Source organism: Aricia agestis, chromosome 11 (genome assembly GCF_905147365.1).
Source record: "Aricia agestis chromosome 11, ilAriAges1.1, whole genome shotgun sequence".
NCBI lineage: Eukaryota > Metazoa > Arthropoda > Insecta > Lepidoptera > Lycaenidae > Aricia > Aricia agestis.
This window is the reverse complement of record NC_056416.1, coordinates 14,483,519-14,502,458: the sequence shown is the minus strand read 5'-3', so window position 1 is coordinate 14,502,458 and position 18,940 is coordinate 14,483,519. Positions and strand designations below refer to the sequence as shown.

At 36.2% G+C, this 18,940-nt stretch overlaps 2 protein-coding genes across 2 annotated transcripts; both read right to left on the bottom strand.

Moving 5' to 3' along the window:
* Positions 1 to 19: 19 nt before the first annotated feature.
* LOC121732004 (DNApol-eta) lies at positions 20 to 8,402 on the bottom strand. The gene is made up of 8 exons (XM_042121741.1): positions 8,135 to 8,402; positions 7,725 to 7,859; positions 7,309 to 7,411; positions 2,591 to 2,804; positions 2,216 to 2,333; positions 1,929 to 2,069; positions 1,395 to 1,756; positions 20 to 1,283 (listed from the first exon to the last, which is right to left on the bottom strand). The coding sequence occupies exons 1-8, from the start codon at positions 8,266 to 8,268 to the stop codon at positions 100 to 102; spliced, it is 2,391 nt and encodes a 796-aa protein (XP_041977675.1). The 5' UTR covers positions 8,269 to 8,402; the 3' UTR covers positions 20 to 99.
* Positions 8,403 to 10,217: 1,815 nt separating this feature from the next.
* Positions 10,218 to 17,983, bottom strand: LOC121732006 (fidgetin-like protein 1). Its single transcript, XM_042121745.1, has 10 exons — positions 17,821 to 17,983; positions 17,520 to 17,678; positions 16,825 to 17,268; positions 16,572 to 16,690; positions 16,024 to 16,179; positions 15,480 to 15,613; positions 11,514 to 11,628; positions 11,208 to 11,320; positions 10,486 to 10,677; positions 10,218 to 10,395 (listed from the first exon to the last, which is right to left on the bottom strand). The coding sequence occupies exons 1-10, from the start codon at positions 17,907 to 17,909 to the stop codon at positions 10,276 to 10,278; spliced, it is 1,641 nt and encodes a 546-aa protein (XP_041977679.1). The 5' UTR covers positions 17,910 to 17,983; the 3' UTR covers positions 10,218 to 10,275.
* Between the last annotated feature and the right edge of the window lie 957 nt (positions 17,984 to 18,940).

Here is an 18,940-nt window from a genome sequence, read left to right as displayed (position 1 = left end):
AACTGAATAATACACATTATTAAACATAAATACATTTCATTATTATATTTATATTAAACATTATGTACAGATCTAAATTCATTAGAGACTAGTTTGGGGTCATGATTTAAAGAACGAGTTTATTGATTTACATGGAACTTTTGGTTTCTTGGTTGGCGATTCTGATTTTCTTTTTCTTTTAATACTACTACCACTACTACTAGTAGTTTTGCTAACAATATTAGCAACTTTTTTGTTTATTTGTCTACTTAACTTTTGAGCTTCGTGATAATCTAAATGCTCCATAAACTTGTCATTTGCTATTCTTTTCCCGCATTCTGAACATATTTTAGTTGGAACTGTGGTATCTACTTTCGTAAGAAAGTTCGTAATGGACAAAATTGTTTGAGGCTTCGTCGTCTCGGTTGGCTTTTTCTTCTTTGTGTCTCTATCCACTACTTCTTTTAGTATAGATTTTTCTTTAATTTCGTTTCGGGCCTGTTGCCTATATTCATCTCGTAGTTTCAGAGCGAGATGGTAGTCTGAGTGAACATCAAGCGCGTCCATTGCAATCATTTTGCGACACTCACTACATTCAATACATTCTTCTTTTGAATAGTGAGGTTGCTCATCCTGATGTGATTCTTTTGTTTCAACAGTTTGAATATCGTTTTCTTTTCCCGTGGAGCTGAGAAGTTGTCGCATTTTGCTCACTCTGTCTACGCCGTCAGCGTCTTCCTTAAAAAGTGCAATGCTTTTGTTAATCTCCTCTTCGATGGTAGACCCTGAGCAGTAGGTGTCGTTGCTGTCATCCTTACAAGTATCAACACCACCTGCTACTTTGACTTCTTCAGTAGTAATCTCGGCTTCTTCACTAGAATTAGTGACGTTGTTCTGGCCTCTACTAGACGCGGGTGATTGATTTAAACCACCTTCTATGTTTTCTTTATTTAAGAACTTTGCAAAAAACGATTCCTGCTTATCTAACAATGATTCTAAATGCGGTTTGTAGTTTGACTCTGACCTTGGATTGATCCTATCGTCTTTTAAATCTTTCGATTCGCATTTTTGGAGAAATTTTCGCATAATTTCATCTTTACCACTTTTAGAGGACGTGTTTTTCTCTATTTTAGTAAATACTTCTTTTGGCTCTTTAGAATCGCATTGAACTTCTTTAGATGGTCCAGCGGCGAAATAATCTTTAATTTTCTTTGTTTTCTTGCTTTCCGAATGATCCTCGAATTTCCCAACACTGATGCCAAGGAATTTGATTGGATATTTTAATTGTCTGTTGCTTTCGCCATCTAAAATATGACCTTCTATTTACATTTTTTGCATAAATAATATTCAAATATGTTGTTGCGTGATGCGTCATTATCGACAAGAAACAAAATCAAAACCACTAGGATATTTACCTTCATATTTACTTCCTTCCATACCGTCCAGGACCAACTCTAGTGCCTTGCTGGAGAACAGTTCTCCGCACAGGTCATCGTCTGTACTAAAGTTATAGGATCTGGAACTGCTAATGTCACGGTCAACTTCGACGGAGTAGCTCACCACCATCTGGCGTGGGCTGCGGTTGTTTTCCAGGGCGTCCTTCTCCAATCTATCGTCTATTTCCTCCCCCAAGTCTTTGAGCCACCTAATCAGACTGTGCAAATCGCGGAGAGCACTCTTGCCTCTGAACTGCTTGCAGCACCCTATACTCTTGGGATTGTATCGAGCTTGAACCGCTTCTGTGTCTATCCCACGAGCTATGTTGTACAACCATGATCTGTAATAGCAAAAGCTAACTAACTATGGAAACAGGCTAAACTGCAGAGGTGGAAGTTTTTTAAAAAGAGTTTGGAAATGCGATAGAGTTATAAATATTACAAGCCAATGACGTGTCAGTAATAGTGACAGCCAGTATAATATGCAGAAAATCATAGTCCTCATTTCCTTACCCGTTTTTCTCGTCGAATTTAGCCTGAAGGTCTTTCTCGCTGAACTGTTGCAGCTCAGCCATGTGCTTGATCCTCAACAACGCGCACACCGTGTCCCCGAACTTTCCGCCTAAATGCTTTACCTTTTTGACTGGTAGTGTTCTAAAAAATACACAGATAAATAAGGTATTTGAATGGCTGCTGCATCATTCATTAGCAATTCTACAACTCTACAACATTCAAAACATCAAACTTCAACTAGGAGCTAAGCCTAACATAAGGAGACAATGGACGTTGGACATACTTACTGATACAGGGTGTTGACTGAGTGTTTGGGCAGTACAGTCTGCTTGTCTGGCTTGTTCATGCCGCACACCAGCTTCGCCAGTATCTTGTTGTGGGCGATGCCTGCAGAGCACCTGTAACCTAAGCTTCATTTATTATCTGCTTTGAAATTTTTAGGACCTTGTCACGCCGGCCGTTACTAGACCATAGACATTGGACCGCAAGATTGTTGATCACTACATATATGCCCGCCGCGCCACCGCTCCGCCCGCAAACCGGCAGTGTGAAGCTCTTAGACTTAAAACACTTGAAAGGCCAATTAATAATGCTTTACAATTATGATCCTACGTAAAGACACATCACATTTTAATATAAATTTGATATTATAGGCCTAGTACCTGTTTCATTGTATACAGCTGCCCTTATTTCAGAGACCACTAGTGCTCCAACGAGCAGCCGGGTAGCGTGCTCATGATCAAAATCCATGTCCTCCCCACAGCCATGCACATCTGACACGAAATCTGCCATGCTGTTATATCCCAAGGCAAAGCAGTTTGGAGTCATCTCACTGGTCACAGTGTTAATATTTATGTTCTGAAGACGTTCTTGTACCTAGAAGTAATTTGTATTTACATTGAGATTTACCAGTAATAAATACAGGCTGTAATAAGACCACTTCCGATAACTTTGGGGTATATGATATTGAATGTACCGTAACTTCTTGGTGGAAATTCATGTTTCACCGTAATAATACACTTTTCATGCACTTTTTCCACTTTTATTAATAACAATTATGTTTTACACGACCGGTTTCGATAAAATCATCATCAGGTGTATGATTTTACTACTTACTTTGGGGTATGATTATACTTCATTTTCTGATTACGAATATGTATTTTTTTATTTTTTATTCTTTATTTTTTTATAATTAAAACCCTTTAAACATATAATAATCCACATAGCAAAATATTTTAAAATATTTTTTTTAATTTTATTATTTTTACCCCAATAAGCATTTGCAAGCGCGCGGTCAACGTTCTCGTGTTCCGAGTACAAACCCGAGAACGTTGACCGCGTTAATCAGCTGTTAGCTCCGGCCTACGTACGCTAAGTCGAAAGGTCGTATGCGACGAATGACGATACACTACGAGTTACGACAGAACACACAGAAACCCTAATGTATGTGGTGTCTTTTCAATTTCAAACCCATGAAGGTCACCATGACGTGAAACTTAGAACTCTGACCTCTCATCTAAGCTACTTGCAGTGTTAAGAGTTTAATCTTAGCTCATGTAGAAAACTGTAAGTAACTGTCTGTGCATGTGTAACAACTTACGACAGTGTGGCAAACTTCTAAGATTATTAGACTAGTTAAAAAGTTCATCGTAAGTAACGAAACCTATGCGGATGAACTGTTTATCCGCAATCGTCACTTATCAATCGAAATAACAGATTATACACGAAAAAACCTCATACATAAAACTGGCAATTAACTTACGTGAAAAATGTTGAGTTCAAGTGTTCTTACTTCTTTATGCATTTTGAAAATAGTCCTTAACACCAAGCAATAAGACCAGTCACCACCAAGAACGTCAAAAACACTTCTCGTTAACGAAATGTATCACACCACAAAGTATTTTATTACAACTGACATAATAATCAATAATTATTAACACTTTACACAATACTACCACGTTTTGATACTTGAAGTAATTGTTAAAAAATCAAACTTATCTCCTAACAACTCTAACAACCTATTACCTCAATGCTCAAATGGCTACTAAATTAAAAAATCTATTTTAATTTTTGAAATAATGTTCGTTGTGTATCGACTTTCGGAAGTAGTCAAAAGACACCGAACGGCGGCTTGCTTTGATCGCGGCGCCGACAAAGCGCGCCGCTCTGCAAAATTTCTTCAATTTTGTTCAGTCGGCTGTCTAACACGCGCCGTGCTGGTGTAGGTACTGTGACGTTTTTGTTTAAGTTTTGTAATTTTACGTTTAGATGTTGTCATATTGCTTGTTTTGTGTATTGTTAACTATTTTTTTTATGTTTGTAATTAATAACGGGCCGTGACAAGATACGTCCGATCATAGACATAATATATACTATATTATGTCTATGCGTCCGATGAATGTGCGATGCTTTAAGGAACAGGTGAACATCGTCGTCGATAGACGATAGTGCGGTTTACGGCCGTTCCCAATATTTGATCTATCTCTGGTTTTGCCCTACTAGAGATAGGAATAGCTCACATTAGACATTAGAGACATAATAATTATATTTTATGTCAATTGTGAGTTATTCCTATCTCTAGTAGAGCAAAACCAGAGATAGATCAAATATTGGGAATGGCCGTTAAACAGTGCAATAAAAAGTGTTTAAAGAATTGGAATGTCTCCTGTAATTACTTTTGTTAAGTGTTGAATAACTCTGCAATCTACATCGAGTTAGATGGATCATGGAGCACAGTTCAAACTGCATTTCATAAAAGCAGACAGCTGATCACAGGTCAGTGAACATGTTATCACGTATGTTTTCCATTGATAGGTATTGATAGGTGCATTAGGTAACTGTGTATCTATTTTTACAGATGTGTAAATCGGATGATGATCGGATGTGAATTATGATTTCTTTTCCTTTTTGGCCGGAAGTAAAAACTGAGTATTTTTGAGTAAAAACCTGAGAAACGGTAATTAATAAATTGTAACATTTTGTTAAATCGTGAAAACTATTGTAATTTAATAATCATTACAATATTGGTGGTTTATTCACTACCTACGGGCTAGGGTATAGGGCACACCACGATTGACAATCAGCTGTTTTGTCTTAACTCATGACTAGCGCAGAGCCGCGCGCGCGGTATTCGGCGCGGGCGGCGCGGGGGGGCCCGGGCCCGGGGTTTCATTCATCGGTGGCGGGCGATATTATCACGCATTAACTGCATGCATTATACATTGCGTGTTGAAAATTTTGACTATTTTAAAAACTGGCGATTACATGAAAATTTCTTGCACCAATGGATATATCTCATGCCCTATAATAACCCCACGAAGTTATCGGAAGCGGTCTTTTGACACCCTGTATAATGGCCAAATGACAATGTAGTAAACTTATTCCAAAGAAATAATGTGATAGTAATAATTATTTATTTATTAATTGTTAATGATCTAGCAGCATTTAGCTGATAGTGACCATATCACACAGTGTTGTAATTCACACACTCGTTATTAATTTCTTTTGCGGGACTTATTTGTCATCAACCATTTGTCAAGTCTATTTTTAAAGCTGTTAACAGTTGGTGCAGATACAATATCATCGTTTATGGGAAACTTTTTCGAAGGCACATTCAAAATCCAGGTATATGATATCAACAGAGTGTTTATTATCAAGTTCATTGCACCAAGAACGTACACATGTCAGTAGATTGGTTATGGTTGATCTTTTCCTGACAAATCCATGTTGCTTGGCAGAGATCACTCCCTCCTTATGCCAATAATAATTTTATAAAGGGGCTACAAATAATAAAAACTACAAGGGGGCCTTCTTGCCTGTGTTAGGAAGATTGCAGACGGCACATTGCCGACTATTGCCCGGTTCCTATATCTAACGAATCGTCACTGTACATCAGCTACCAAACGTTTTTCACTTACGGGTAACGAACCGTTAAAGGCGTTTCACAAAGTTATTTTAGCTTCTACCTGCTACGAACAGTCGTTAGTAACGCGCTAACCGAAGCCCTCCCGACGGTAATACTGCGTTTTGATATTAAAGACCTACTCATTTCAAATTTATGGTAACCAATGTTTATTAACGGCTCGATCACCTAATAATCACTTAAATAATCCGCGTTTTATTTAATTTGGTTTGTTACGGTGAAGAAAAAAAACATTTTAGTAGAAAATGTAGTTTTACCAAGTTTTACCCATTATTGCTGAAGAGAACAAAACGCAAAATACCTATTATATTCTGTGATCATTGATTTGACATTTAAAATAATATTTAAAATTTAAAATGCTTAAAATAATGAAAAACTAAAATTAATAAATAAATTAACATATCCCTACTTGATCACAGTAGGTTAACCAAATTTGGAAAAAAGTATAGTATTAAGTGCTTATTCAATTGGTATAAACAAAAATAATGTTACTTGATTAGTTTTTTTTTTAATTAAATTTTAATGCAAATTAATGACCCGGATAAGGCCAACTTTGACTCGCTTTAAATAAAACTACAAATAATATCGATCTCGGAGTTTCACTGTAATGTTTATATAGCTATCAACTATAGTATTTAGAAAGAAAAACAAGGTGAAACAAAATTGAGGTTTTTATCACATTGTGCATACGATGCACAATGTGAATGTAGGTTCCTTTCCAGGCACCAAAAGTAAAATAATTTTGATCATTCTATTTTTTAAGCAACAAATTAAAACAGTCACTACATACATACCTGCAAGTTCCCTTCACTTTTAAGTAAGGGTATATTATATTTTCAGCAAGTAAGCTTTCAACGCACGGTTTATCCTGTCGAAATTTAAGCTGAAAATCTGAATGATCCTATGATTGTTACCACTATCTTCGTCGAAATCAGATCCATTCCAGTGTGATAAAATTTCTAGATCACTAAGATCAGTCTGATCATTGTCTGAATGAGACATAATGAGTATTTCTCACAATATTAAAGAACACAACAACGTTCAACCGCCTGATTTCGCGCGGTATGTAAACAACTAACGTCTAGTAAACTTGGACGTAACAAAATAATTTATAGAAACACCACATGCTTCCATGCCCATACAAAAACCTAACGGTCCGTTATAAAAGCCCTCCCTACCGCCTACCATCCGCAGGTACCAAGCATACGGTAACTTTGCTTACGAAACGTTTTTTATAGAAACACTTTCAGGTTACGCCTCGTCCTCGAATCTACCATCTGTAAGCAAAACGATTCGTTTTGTGTATATTGGAACCGGGCATATATGTGCACCGCAGACTTGATCACACCAAAAGTGTGCCGTCTGCGATCTCCCTTAACAGTATAAACTATTAAAAATTTACAAAAAATACCACCCCTGCCTTTCCGTACAGAAAATAAAACTGAAAAGAATTCTTACTGTCATAGTAATATCTAGATAGGCTTCATCTATGGAGGCTCGCTCCATCAGTGGAGTGAATCTTTGTAACACTTTAGCCACCTCTTTGCCTGCATCTCTATACCTATAAAGATAAAAGAAGTCTGAGCTTTAAAATCATTAGAAAATTGTAAACCAAATTTTTTTTGCTGTATGTATAATGTAACTAACATTTGGCAAAAAAAAATTGAAAAGAAATCTTGACATTCTTGAGCTCACTATTATGGATATGATTGTTCACATTGTATCAATTAAATAAACTTATGGACACTTTCCAGGGCACAATACTGACAGTATCATAGGTAAGAATTTAAGCTGTACTAAAACAAATAAAAAGGTATTACAATAATTACTATGGTATATGCAGAGCCCTTGTTATAATATGTTATTTTATTTACTTTGTTATATCCGCTTTTCCTCGCTGACATGGTACAGATGGCAACTGGATATCTGGACATTTTGCTTTTGCTTCATCACCTCGCATGTGTCTCGTGACTCCCCTTGCTCTGGCTACATAGTTTACGGCTATTATTCTGCAAGCATAATGTTCAACAGTACTACATATACTTACATAACAATCATAAAAAAAGTTTTCAATATTGTCCTGGTAATATTTCTCGTGGAACCATTTTAATTTGATTTATGATAACTTAATTTATGTATAAAATTAAGAACAACTGCACATTCCAAAATCTAAGTTGACAAAGTACTTTGGAATTAATGAACTTGGTTCAGTTGGTTGAAGTCTTATTGAAATGTTTATGAACTTTCAACTAGGGTTGGATAAACTACAGTTACTGATACTGACCCTCCGCCTTTCCACGGATTATACTGCACAACTGCAATAGGTTTTCCTTTTAGCTCTGGATTAAGTTTCTCCTCCACTTGACAATAAAAACAATCCATATCTATCAATACAACAATTCGATTTTCTTTGTCCATTTTAATTAGCCGATTTTACATATTCCTATAGTAGAGCTTTCGTTTAACACGGAATGGATAATAATAAATTTAAAATAATAATATTTTAATTTACATATTTTCCCCGAACCGAGTTCTTCTTCTCGAATTAGAAAAGCACCGCCAAAATTATAACAGAAAATCGACATTCGACAATTTCGACATTGAAAATATGTCACTGTCAAAAAGGTAATGTTGTGACATTTGCTTTTTTTTTGTACAAACGGTACAAACATCATTGCCAGTGGCAAGTGAATGGCGGGAAAACAAAATCCCACCAAAAATATGAATGGCAAAGCTATATATTACTTCTAAAGGGTATGTGAAATAGCCTGGAACCGCTTCAAGAAAAGTATGGTACGGCCGTGCCTTTGCTAAAAAGCTTTGCTGGGGCACTGCCGTGCCCCCAGATAATTGTAAAATCTGCACACTTTTTCAATAATTTTAAGCAGCTTTTTACATGGGGCTTGATGGGTTAATATGGGTAATATTAACCCATCGAGCCCCATAAGCTCACCGGTGAGCATAGTAACTTATTGTATATGTTACGCTTAAAGACCGAAATCGCTCAATGAGCGAAAAAATGGCTCACAACGCGTTGTGGTCACAGTGAAACAACCACGACGCGAAATTCGCGTCGTGGTTCTAATGAAAACGCCCACGACGCGTTCTGGCAATCACAAAAAGACCATAACGCGAAATTCGTGTTCTATTCGTTCTTCTTGATTGATTAATCGTCCATAGGTATGGAAGATTATATTTGAATTACCACGCGTACTACAAAATATTTTTTCTTTTACTAAATCACTGCATAACGTGTTTATCATTATTATTTATAAAATATCCATAATTCCATACTATACGTACTAATATTATTACTGTATGTCTGGCGCAACGTAGTTGCGGGCATCGACTAGTAGTATTATTATTTAAATTATAAAAATAAAGCAAAATTTGTATAATTTATTAAGATCAGATTACCTTATATTTATAAAAAACAACAACAACAAACAGATAACACGTTGCGCCAGACAGATAGACAGTAATAATATTAGCACGTATATTATGGAACTATGGATATTTTCAAATAATAATGATTATTTTTCCGACCCAAATTTCGACCAATAGAATTGCACCATTCGACGTCACGTGGTACAACCTACATGGTATTATACTGATAATTTTTTGAAAATTTTCTCTGGTAGTTGCTATATATAAAAGACAAACACGTCAAACTGACAGGTTGAATTCAATTGTGTCTCATGGTGCAATTATATTGGCCGACATTTGGGACGGAAAAATAATCCCCCGAATACCACACGAGCTTCAAAATTATCTGGCATTTCCCTCAAGGTTCCCTGCAAACAAATAAAGTCGTCAAGTTTTTCAGGAAAAATCACTCGCGCTTCGCGCTCGTGATTTTTTTACCTGAAAAACTTGAATCCTTCATTTGTTTGCAACGAACCTATCGGGAAATATCCGATTTTGAAGCTCTTGTGGTATTATAAGTGAAAAACACGTTATGCAGTGATTTAGTAAAAAAAAATATTTTGTTGTACGCGTGGTAATTTAAATACGTATAATCTTCCATACCTATGGACGATTAATCAATCAAGAACAAATCCAGAATAAAAACGAATAGCATATCAGCCACAACACGAATTTCGCGTTATGGTCTTTTTGTGATTGCCAGAACGCGTCGTGGCCGTTTTCATTAGAGCCACGACGCGAATTTGTTTCACTGTGACCACACCGCGTTATGAGCCATTTTTTCGCTCATTGAGCGATTTCGGTCTTTGAGCGTAATATATATACTGAAACCGGTGAGCGAGACACAATAGAATAACAATAGATTTCCAAGAATCCACGATCGAATGATTAATAAGAAATAATTAATGATAAATGATGATTAGATTTAAAATAAAGATCTATAAACCAATGAAATTGTATTATAAAAATTTACAAAAACAAACTGAGTTGTAGGAGCAACTATAATCCCTGTCCATATGTGGAGTTCCACTTCACATATTGTCCGAGGTCGTCCTGCGACACACTAGGTCGTACTCTTTGTAAAGCTGTTTTGAAATCTTCTATATTTACCGGCCGCACCTTAAACAGAGATTTTTTTGTTTAAATTCGTTTTTCAGAACTATCAGTATCTTTAAGTACAAACTCCAGGTAATAATAAAAATGTAATACCTTGTCTCTGTCGATGTTAACAATTTGCGACATAGGGAAAGATCGTATGGGTCCCATGGCCGCCTCCGAACACAGGGACTTCATGTCAGCGCCAGAAAACCCCTCCGTCAGGTGGGCTATCTCTCTGACATTGGCTGCTGATAACTCGTTAGCTTCATTCTTGAGGAGGTTGGTGATAATTTGCTCTCGAGCCTGGCAATAAATAAATGAAACATAATTTATATGAACCCCTGAATATTTAAACAACGTAGTTAAATAGACGAGTAAAATATATTTTTATCATTGAGATATGGAACTATAATTTTTATAGATAATAATTATAATATGTATGTTCCATTGTAAAACGCCTAAACCTCCGATCTGATCGAGCGACGTGCCAAAATTAAATTCGTAAAAAGTAACCATTGGGGTGAATAACACCAGAGTAGAGAGAATTATGTATATGTTAAGTGATAACACATGCTAATTAATAATATATTCGTAATTTGCTTAGTCTGAGAACCCAGTTTTCGTATGAACTAAAATGTAACAGAAATCAATTTATATGTATATCTAGTGGGCGGAATTATATTATTTGGTCGGGTTATGTTAAGTCAATGTTAGGCTTAATAAACGGCAGACACAACTGCAGTCGGCTGCCGTTGGCAAGTGCCGTTCGTCTGTAAGAAGCCTTAGTCGTAAAAATGTCATAAACCGAGCAAATCTCTAATAGTTCGACAGACCGGCGCGTCCGGCAGCGGTATGTAGAGGCGCTTGACGAGCCTCCGTCGCGCCGCCTCGTCCAGCTCCTGCGGCCGGTTCGTCGCACCTACGATTAGTAGCCGGTCATCCTCGCCTGTAAATAACACTCAATAAGTGACAATAGCGAGGGTTAGTGGCAAGCATTTTATGGTTATATTGCAATATATGAAATCAATGTATGTATGGATTAAAGGTGAGACAGCACTAAGCGTACACTACGCGGCAACGGAGTGACGAGCGCGTAGTAATTCGGCTTACCTAATAGTGATAAAAAAGGAATATCTTACCGATGGCTGCGCCGTCAAACTGCACTAAGAACTCAGTCTTGATGCGGCGCGTAGCTTCGTGCTCGCCGTCGCTCCGCGCACACAGCAAAGAGTCGATCTCATCTATGAATACCACCTGCGAACATAACACTCATATGTAGAGTCCTATTCAGATAATTTGATTCAAAGGACTTAGGTAATTTGGTCGGGTTATATCAAGCCCTCAGCCAGCACGACAAACCCAATCAAATAACCTAGGTCCACCTCTGATTATGAATGAATTAAATAGTATATAATTTTATAGCATACTGCATAATAAATAATAATAAGTTAGCTAATTAGTATTATTCCTGGAGGACTTACTTTATACTCGCATACGTATGACGACGAAGCAAGCAAGCGCGGGCCGTAAACGGGTCAGTAAGCAAATAAGCATGCGCGTATTCAAGTGCTAGCAAGCGTATGTGTGAGTACGATGTGCATATACAGGCAAGTGAAAGCATGTACTATCAGAGAAGTTGATTCCTATGCAAATCGGGGACCTAAGTAGTTTGGTTGCGTTACGTCAAACCCAGCTGATAGATCACAATTATAGTTTGTGCGTTTTAAGATGATATGGGTGACAGTTTTCATATTCCTTGCTACGGGTTTTTTTACAAGAAAACAAAAAAAATGTAATAAATTATATTCCATCTACAAAAACTAATGTTTCCTATAATTGTAAATGAATAAAAACGAAAAGTTGCTAAATGCTAACTTATTAATATAAAATTATAAATATTAACTGTGAAAAATTATTGTTACGAAAACATTTGAAAAATTTCAGATGCATGAAACGGAACTTATGTCAATAGAGATTGACTCTGTTGAATCGAAATAAAGTCGATAAAAAAGGGCGGCCATCTTAAATCGCCGGCACCGCTGAAAATATGTCAGTACGAAATCGATAATTTCGATTGCAATTCCTTTACGAAATGATTCGATATTTTTAAATTATCGATTAATTTTTGTTAGGTAACTTCCCTACTATTGTCAATTATAATGTGTCACGCACTCACGCATATGATAAACCATAGATTAAGGATATAAGTAGGTGGATTCTTAGCTCGCCAGCGCGTGGCCATTTTATGCTTGTGTGCAATTTCCATAGTGTGCGTGTAGGGATGGGCGTATATCGATAAAAATATAAAATTAGACTACAGCCATCGACCAATAGTCGACCATAATTTTATTTTATAGATTTTTATCACGTTATAGATTTTTAGGACATCAAAAAAAGGAGGTTATCAATTCGACCCGCATGTTCAAAAGTATATGAAAAATGAAAATACTTTTATATAAATAAAATATTTAATTATATAATTACACAAATTGTTAAAAATATACATAATATGTATACTCCATAAGCCACAAAGGCTTGTCCGGAGTGTAATATCAATAAAATCAACAGTTTTTATAAGAAAACAACAGAAGAACAAAAATACTTTATTATACTTACTTAATTCCTAATAAACAGCAATTTTGTAAAATAACAATTAATATGTATTATCGAAGAAATAAAGACGTTAAAGCATTGGATACTCGTGACGGGACACATAATAATATAATGTGTCCACTGTCCCAACACCAGTGTCCGATCTTTCAGTCAATACAATATGCCATACATCATTATACGTGGGAGAGCCATGCTTCGGCACGAATGGACCGGCTCGACCGGAGAAATACCACGTTCTCACAGAAAACCAGTGTGAAACAATGCTTGCGCTGTGTTTCGCCGAGTGAGTGAGTTTACCGGAGGCCCAATCCCCTACCCTATTCCCTTCCCTACCCTCCCCTATTCCCTTCCCTTCCCTTCCTATCCCTACCCTCCCCTATTACCCTATTCCCTCTTAAAAGGCCGGCAACGCACATGCAGCTCTTCTGATGCTGCGAGTGTCCATGGGCGACGGAAGTTGCTTTCCATCAGGTGACCCGTTTGCTCGTTTGCCCCCTTATTTCATAAAAAAAAAAACATGTAAGGATCGGACACCGGTGTTAGGACACATTGTATAATATTACACAGTACACACATATTAAAAATTAGAAATTAAATGAAAATGAAAAATATTCAAACATAAGGTTTAATTGAATATGTTCTTAGTCGCAGCTTTTGAAGTAAATATAATATTAACTTCCATATAGGTTCCCAATTGTCATCATCATCACATTGACCTCTTCTCTAGGAGCATTTCTTTAACCTAAAAATAATTTGTTTATTAGTATCAATATTCAAAAAGTATTTATTCCATTTTTTGCACATTACAAAATTTGGACATGTCAAGATTTAAATGAAAAAATATGAAATTAGCAATTTTTAAATATGGATTACGGGGAAGGTTGTCTGCTTTATAATTATTGGACTCTGTTTAATTACTGCATTTGTGTATCATGCTACAAAAAATTACGTATTGCGATATGAATGCAGTCATGTTCTTTAGATCATTTAAAATGGCATCCATAACTTAAAAAATGTGGGTTGATCAACAATTAATGACTGCGAGTACATACGAGTATTGAATACTTAAATCCATATTATAAAAATATAAACTTTAGCTAACCTTAGTATGCCTCGAGAATTATACTGAAAACAGTTGACAACAGTCTCCTTAACGGGGGGGGGGGGGGGGGGGGGGGTCTCCTGAGGGTGGTAGTGATAAGGGGGATTTTCCTCACTTAAACCATCCCTCCTCACTCCATCTCACTTCATTATAGGTCCCTCCGTCATCACCATCATACTGAACTTTTCTTTAGAAGCATTCCAAAAACCTAAAAAAAAAAGTTGGTTTAGTGACATTAAATGAACTTAATACTATAAAATATATACATATTATAATATTGTATATGGGGCAATATGTTTTATGTAAGTTTTCCATACTTAACCCATCAAGCCCCAAGCAGAACCCAGGTGCTGCATAACAACTGAATATCTATTGTGTCTGGTATTTATTAAAAAAAAGAGTAATGCCAGGATAAAATTTCAAAAATTAAATCCAAGTAACGATTTGAGTACTTACAGGGGGAAGGTGTAAGAGCTGTTGATCATTTTACTCTCCGTTAGAACTTTTTTATTTCAATAAAATCATTGTTTCAAACTTACGTTTGAAATGATAATCCCAATATTGTGATGCCTTCATAAGGGAGTAAGGATTAAAAACTTGCATGAAACTTGCGTCTAAATATTTCTGTTCGTCGTCTATTTTGAAGCATTTTCAAATCCTGAAAAAAAAAACATTTAGTCCATGACAATATTTTTATCGATATAAATTTATACTTCAAGCAAGGTGCATCCCTAAAGCACACGTAAAAATCTATGCCATATTTGTAGCCAAATTATTACTTGATGTGACATTTTTATCACTAATGGCATAAACGGCATGATTAAGCGATTATTAAACTTATAAATTTTCTTTTTAACTTATAAGCCCAAAAAACGTTGTTGAAAACTTGCGTATGTTATGTTAAATCCACGTGTTTGAGGCATTCCTTGGCCGTTTTTATGGTTTATTATTTAGCGGAAGCACAAAACCCAACAAGATATTGCATTTAACGTTCACTAAACACTTTTATTACTACTTTTAAAACATGAAATATGCAGACCGACTCCTTTGTTATGTTCTACTCGGTCGGACATAACATTACAGGCTTTTGACGTTTATACACCGATATGAGCTTTCTCTTTCACTCAACTTACTGCATCGTTAGTAAGAAAGAGTAACATTATCAACTGTCAAAATATAAGGTCCAATAGTATTATACCTTCATGTCATAAACGCACAAACAGAATCATATTCGACCAAATGACGTTGGTCTGTCAATTGCATAGGAATCAACTTCCTCGATGGTACAAACCTCAGAACAGGAAAATAAGGTACAAACAATAGCATCTAAGCGGTAGCGTATGTGTGCGTGGGGATTGGTGGACGTGAGTGAGTATGTGTGCGTACGTACAGCGGGCTGGCGTGCTCGCGCGACGGCGAAAAGCGCACGGACCATCTTCTCGCCGTCACCGATCCACTTGGAGGTGAGCGACGACGCCGATATACTGAAGAAGGTCGCACGGCACTGCGCCGCCACGCACCTGCCTGTTACATGAGAAGGCATAATCATAACCATATTTTGCCCGTTTTTATCTTAAAAATGCAGATTGGTCATACATATATCATAACATCGACCCGCTTATTACAATTGAATAAAGACTGTGAATGTAAGGAATAAAGACTAATATAAGTGATGTCAATATGCATTAGTAGACATTGGATTATATGCACGATCAAAGTGCCGAAATATGCAATTATTCAAATATTTTACTTATGTTGCCAACTAATATAATATGAAATCTGATAAAATATGATAATACCCGGTCTCATAGCAAGTAAACAGTAAAAATATTATAGCACTTGTTATTGGCTGAGTAAGACTTCTTGAAGAAGACATGTTAAATATATTTCAAAGTATTTTTTGTCTTAAAAATGGGACAAGTTTTATTTTTTACCAATCAACGTTTTTCCTGTTCCGGGTGGGCCAAACAGCAGCACTCCTTTAGGTGGTCGCCTAAGGCCTGTGAAGATATCTGGCCGCAGCAGGGGCCACACTACAGCCTCTTGGATCACCGACTTGGCCAATTGTAAGCCAGCAATGTCTTCCCAACCTAATATTATTAAACTCTATATAATTTTAGTATAGTAAAAAATTTAATAGTATACCAGACATAGCCTACTTTTACAAGCAAAAGAATCTAGTCAAGGGACCATACATATTATTATGATACATTATGCTTCAAAATAAGTAGCCTTTTCTCTCCCCTATAGTTGACATAATGATTGTAATAATTTGTTTAATTAAAATTAAGTTTTTCTTTTTTATTACCCCTTAGAAATAAAATACCCACACTGTATACACAAAAACTATACTAATTTTTGTCTTGCCCATCAAACAACTTTTTAACACACCAACTAGAACAAAACTTGTATAATATAATATCTGTAAAATCAGTACACAAATTGAGGATATTTTCATTAGTATGGGGGCAAAAGTACCTACCAATAGGAACTCCTCGGTCTATGATTTCACTCTCTATAAGCTCCACCATTTTTGGGTCTAGGTGCTTCAGTCTGTCATCGGAGACTGTGTTAGCAGTGTTAATTTCTTCCTCCTTGTCCCTGAAAAAGGTTATAACTTTAACAATATCTCAATTAACTTTTCACGGTTATTAATATATGATTAATATCAATATTTACGCCACGTAAATGTTGTTATTAGTCCGAAACATTGTAGTTAACATCAAGAATCTTACTGTGCTCCCAGCATTGGTGACACAAATTTTCCTTGAGCTTTTCTGGAGGTGCCTAGAGTTCTTTTAGCAGCCGGATTTGAAGCCAGCAGCTGCTCTTTGGCTGTTTTAAATGTTATCTTTGCCACTAAACTTTTCTGGGCTTTGCTGTCCAACTCCTCTACATCCATTTCATTTTGATTGAAAGGACAGAAGTCTTTATTTGAGTTTTCTAGTGCTATTTTCTTACTGGACCTATTTCTTGTGAATACTGGTTTAAATAGTCTAGTACTTTCATGTTCTGAGCTTAGAGGTTTTCTGCTGTGCTTTTCTACTGGTGAACTTTTAAAGTTGATGTTACATTGGCACACGTTATTTGCTAAATCACTTACTTTATATTCCATAGACATGCATTTTTCACATTTAGGTGATGTTTTTTCCAAGTAGGATATGGGATCTGTAAATTTGCTGAAAAAGGGTTGTTTCATGTTACTCAATTTTTATATTGTAGTTATTCAAATCAGTGCTGGTCCGAGGTTTAATTTTAGGTTGGATAGAAATTGGCATCGTTTGGCATGCTTGAATAGGACTACCAGTAAGGCCCCCTTTATTTTACCATCAACCCGTCGATCGTGGGAAAACGAGATACAATAGATATTCTATTGTGTCTCGTTCACCAGTGAGCGTATGGGGCTTGATGAATTAATGTACCTACTTACTTTAATGAAGATTTCCATGCTGTCGTATTAGTGTTGTCAGAATTGGGACTAAGTTTACTAGCTGCAGCTGTAATTTCTTCTATGGTTTTCTCGTTAACCACTTTAGCATGGTCTTGTAATACATTTTTAAGTAAAATATTGGATGTAAGGTTTGAAGATCTAAAATGCAGAACAGTCGGGTATTAAAAATTAAAATATTGAAACTAGTACATAAAAAAAAAACTGCTAGGAAACAGAGATGAAGGCTAGTGAACAGTGAACATAAAATAGTGCTGTTTTCATTTAATTAATAAATACGTACCCTTGGTGAGAAAGTTTATAAGCCAAGAACAAAGTTTTGTCCACGGTTAGAGCTTTCTTGTCGGTGCTATTTGTACTAAACTTTCGCATTGTGTTTTTACAAAAACCAATTTAGGTGATATGCGTGGTTGTGTCATGTGTGTTAAAATCACAGATTACTAGTTACACAGCACAGATTACTAGTATATATTTGTAGATTACACAGATTACTAGTTTAAATTTGTACTAGTTAAAATAAACGCGTAAATTATTTTATTTTTAAGTTTTTTGACACTTCTTCTTTTTTTTTCTTATTATGGTACTTCGGCTATATAACCATGGCCAGTGTCAAGTATTATAAATGGCGGGAAAACAGTATTATTGCATACAATTTTCAGCATCGTTTCTTTATATCGTCAGGTCAAGGAGTAAAGTCAATACACTATACAGTCAAGGAGTCAAGTCGGTCGATTCAGTAAAGTGGTAGACGCTTTACTGAAACTATCGATGGAGTTTTGGAGGGAAAACAAAATAGCTCGTTTCTGGATATTGCATCACTTTCCTACATTTGTGCACGATAAAGAATATATCTAATGGTTAATATCCTACCAATATTACACATTAGAAACCCCATTAACACAATTTTAGGAAAATAATACAAAAACACAACATCACTCTTTCATATTCCCGACAAAACTCCAACACTTCTTCTTCATAATAAATACTTTTTAACCCCCGACAAAAAAGAGGGGTGTTATAAGTTTGACGTGTCTGTCTGTCTGTTTGTTTGTCTGTGTGTGTATCTGTCCGTGGCATCGTAGCATCCAAACGGATGGACCGATTTTGATCTAGTTTTTTTTTTGTTTGAAAGCTGACATGATCAAAAGTGTTCTTAGCTATAATTCATCATCATCAGCCTGCTCAATGCTGGACAATCAGGGTTTATCTGGTTCATGAAAGGCCGTTAGCAACTTGTAGTCGCTTGGTGGGTTTTATGTTTAATTCTAGCTCGTGACATTTGTGAATATACAATATACGTATACACATATTAATGGAAATTTAACCTGGTGCTATAGCATCACCTGGTAATCAATAGGATATCCGACTCCTCGCCAACTTAGAGCAGAAGGTCGAACTGTAGA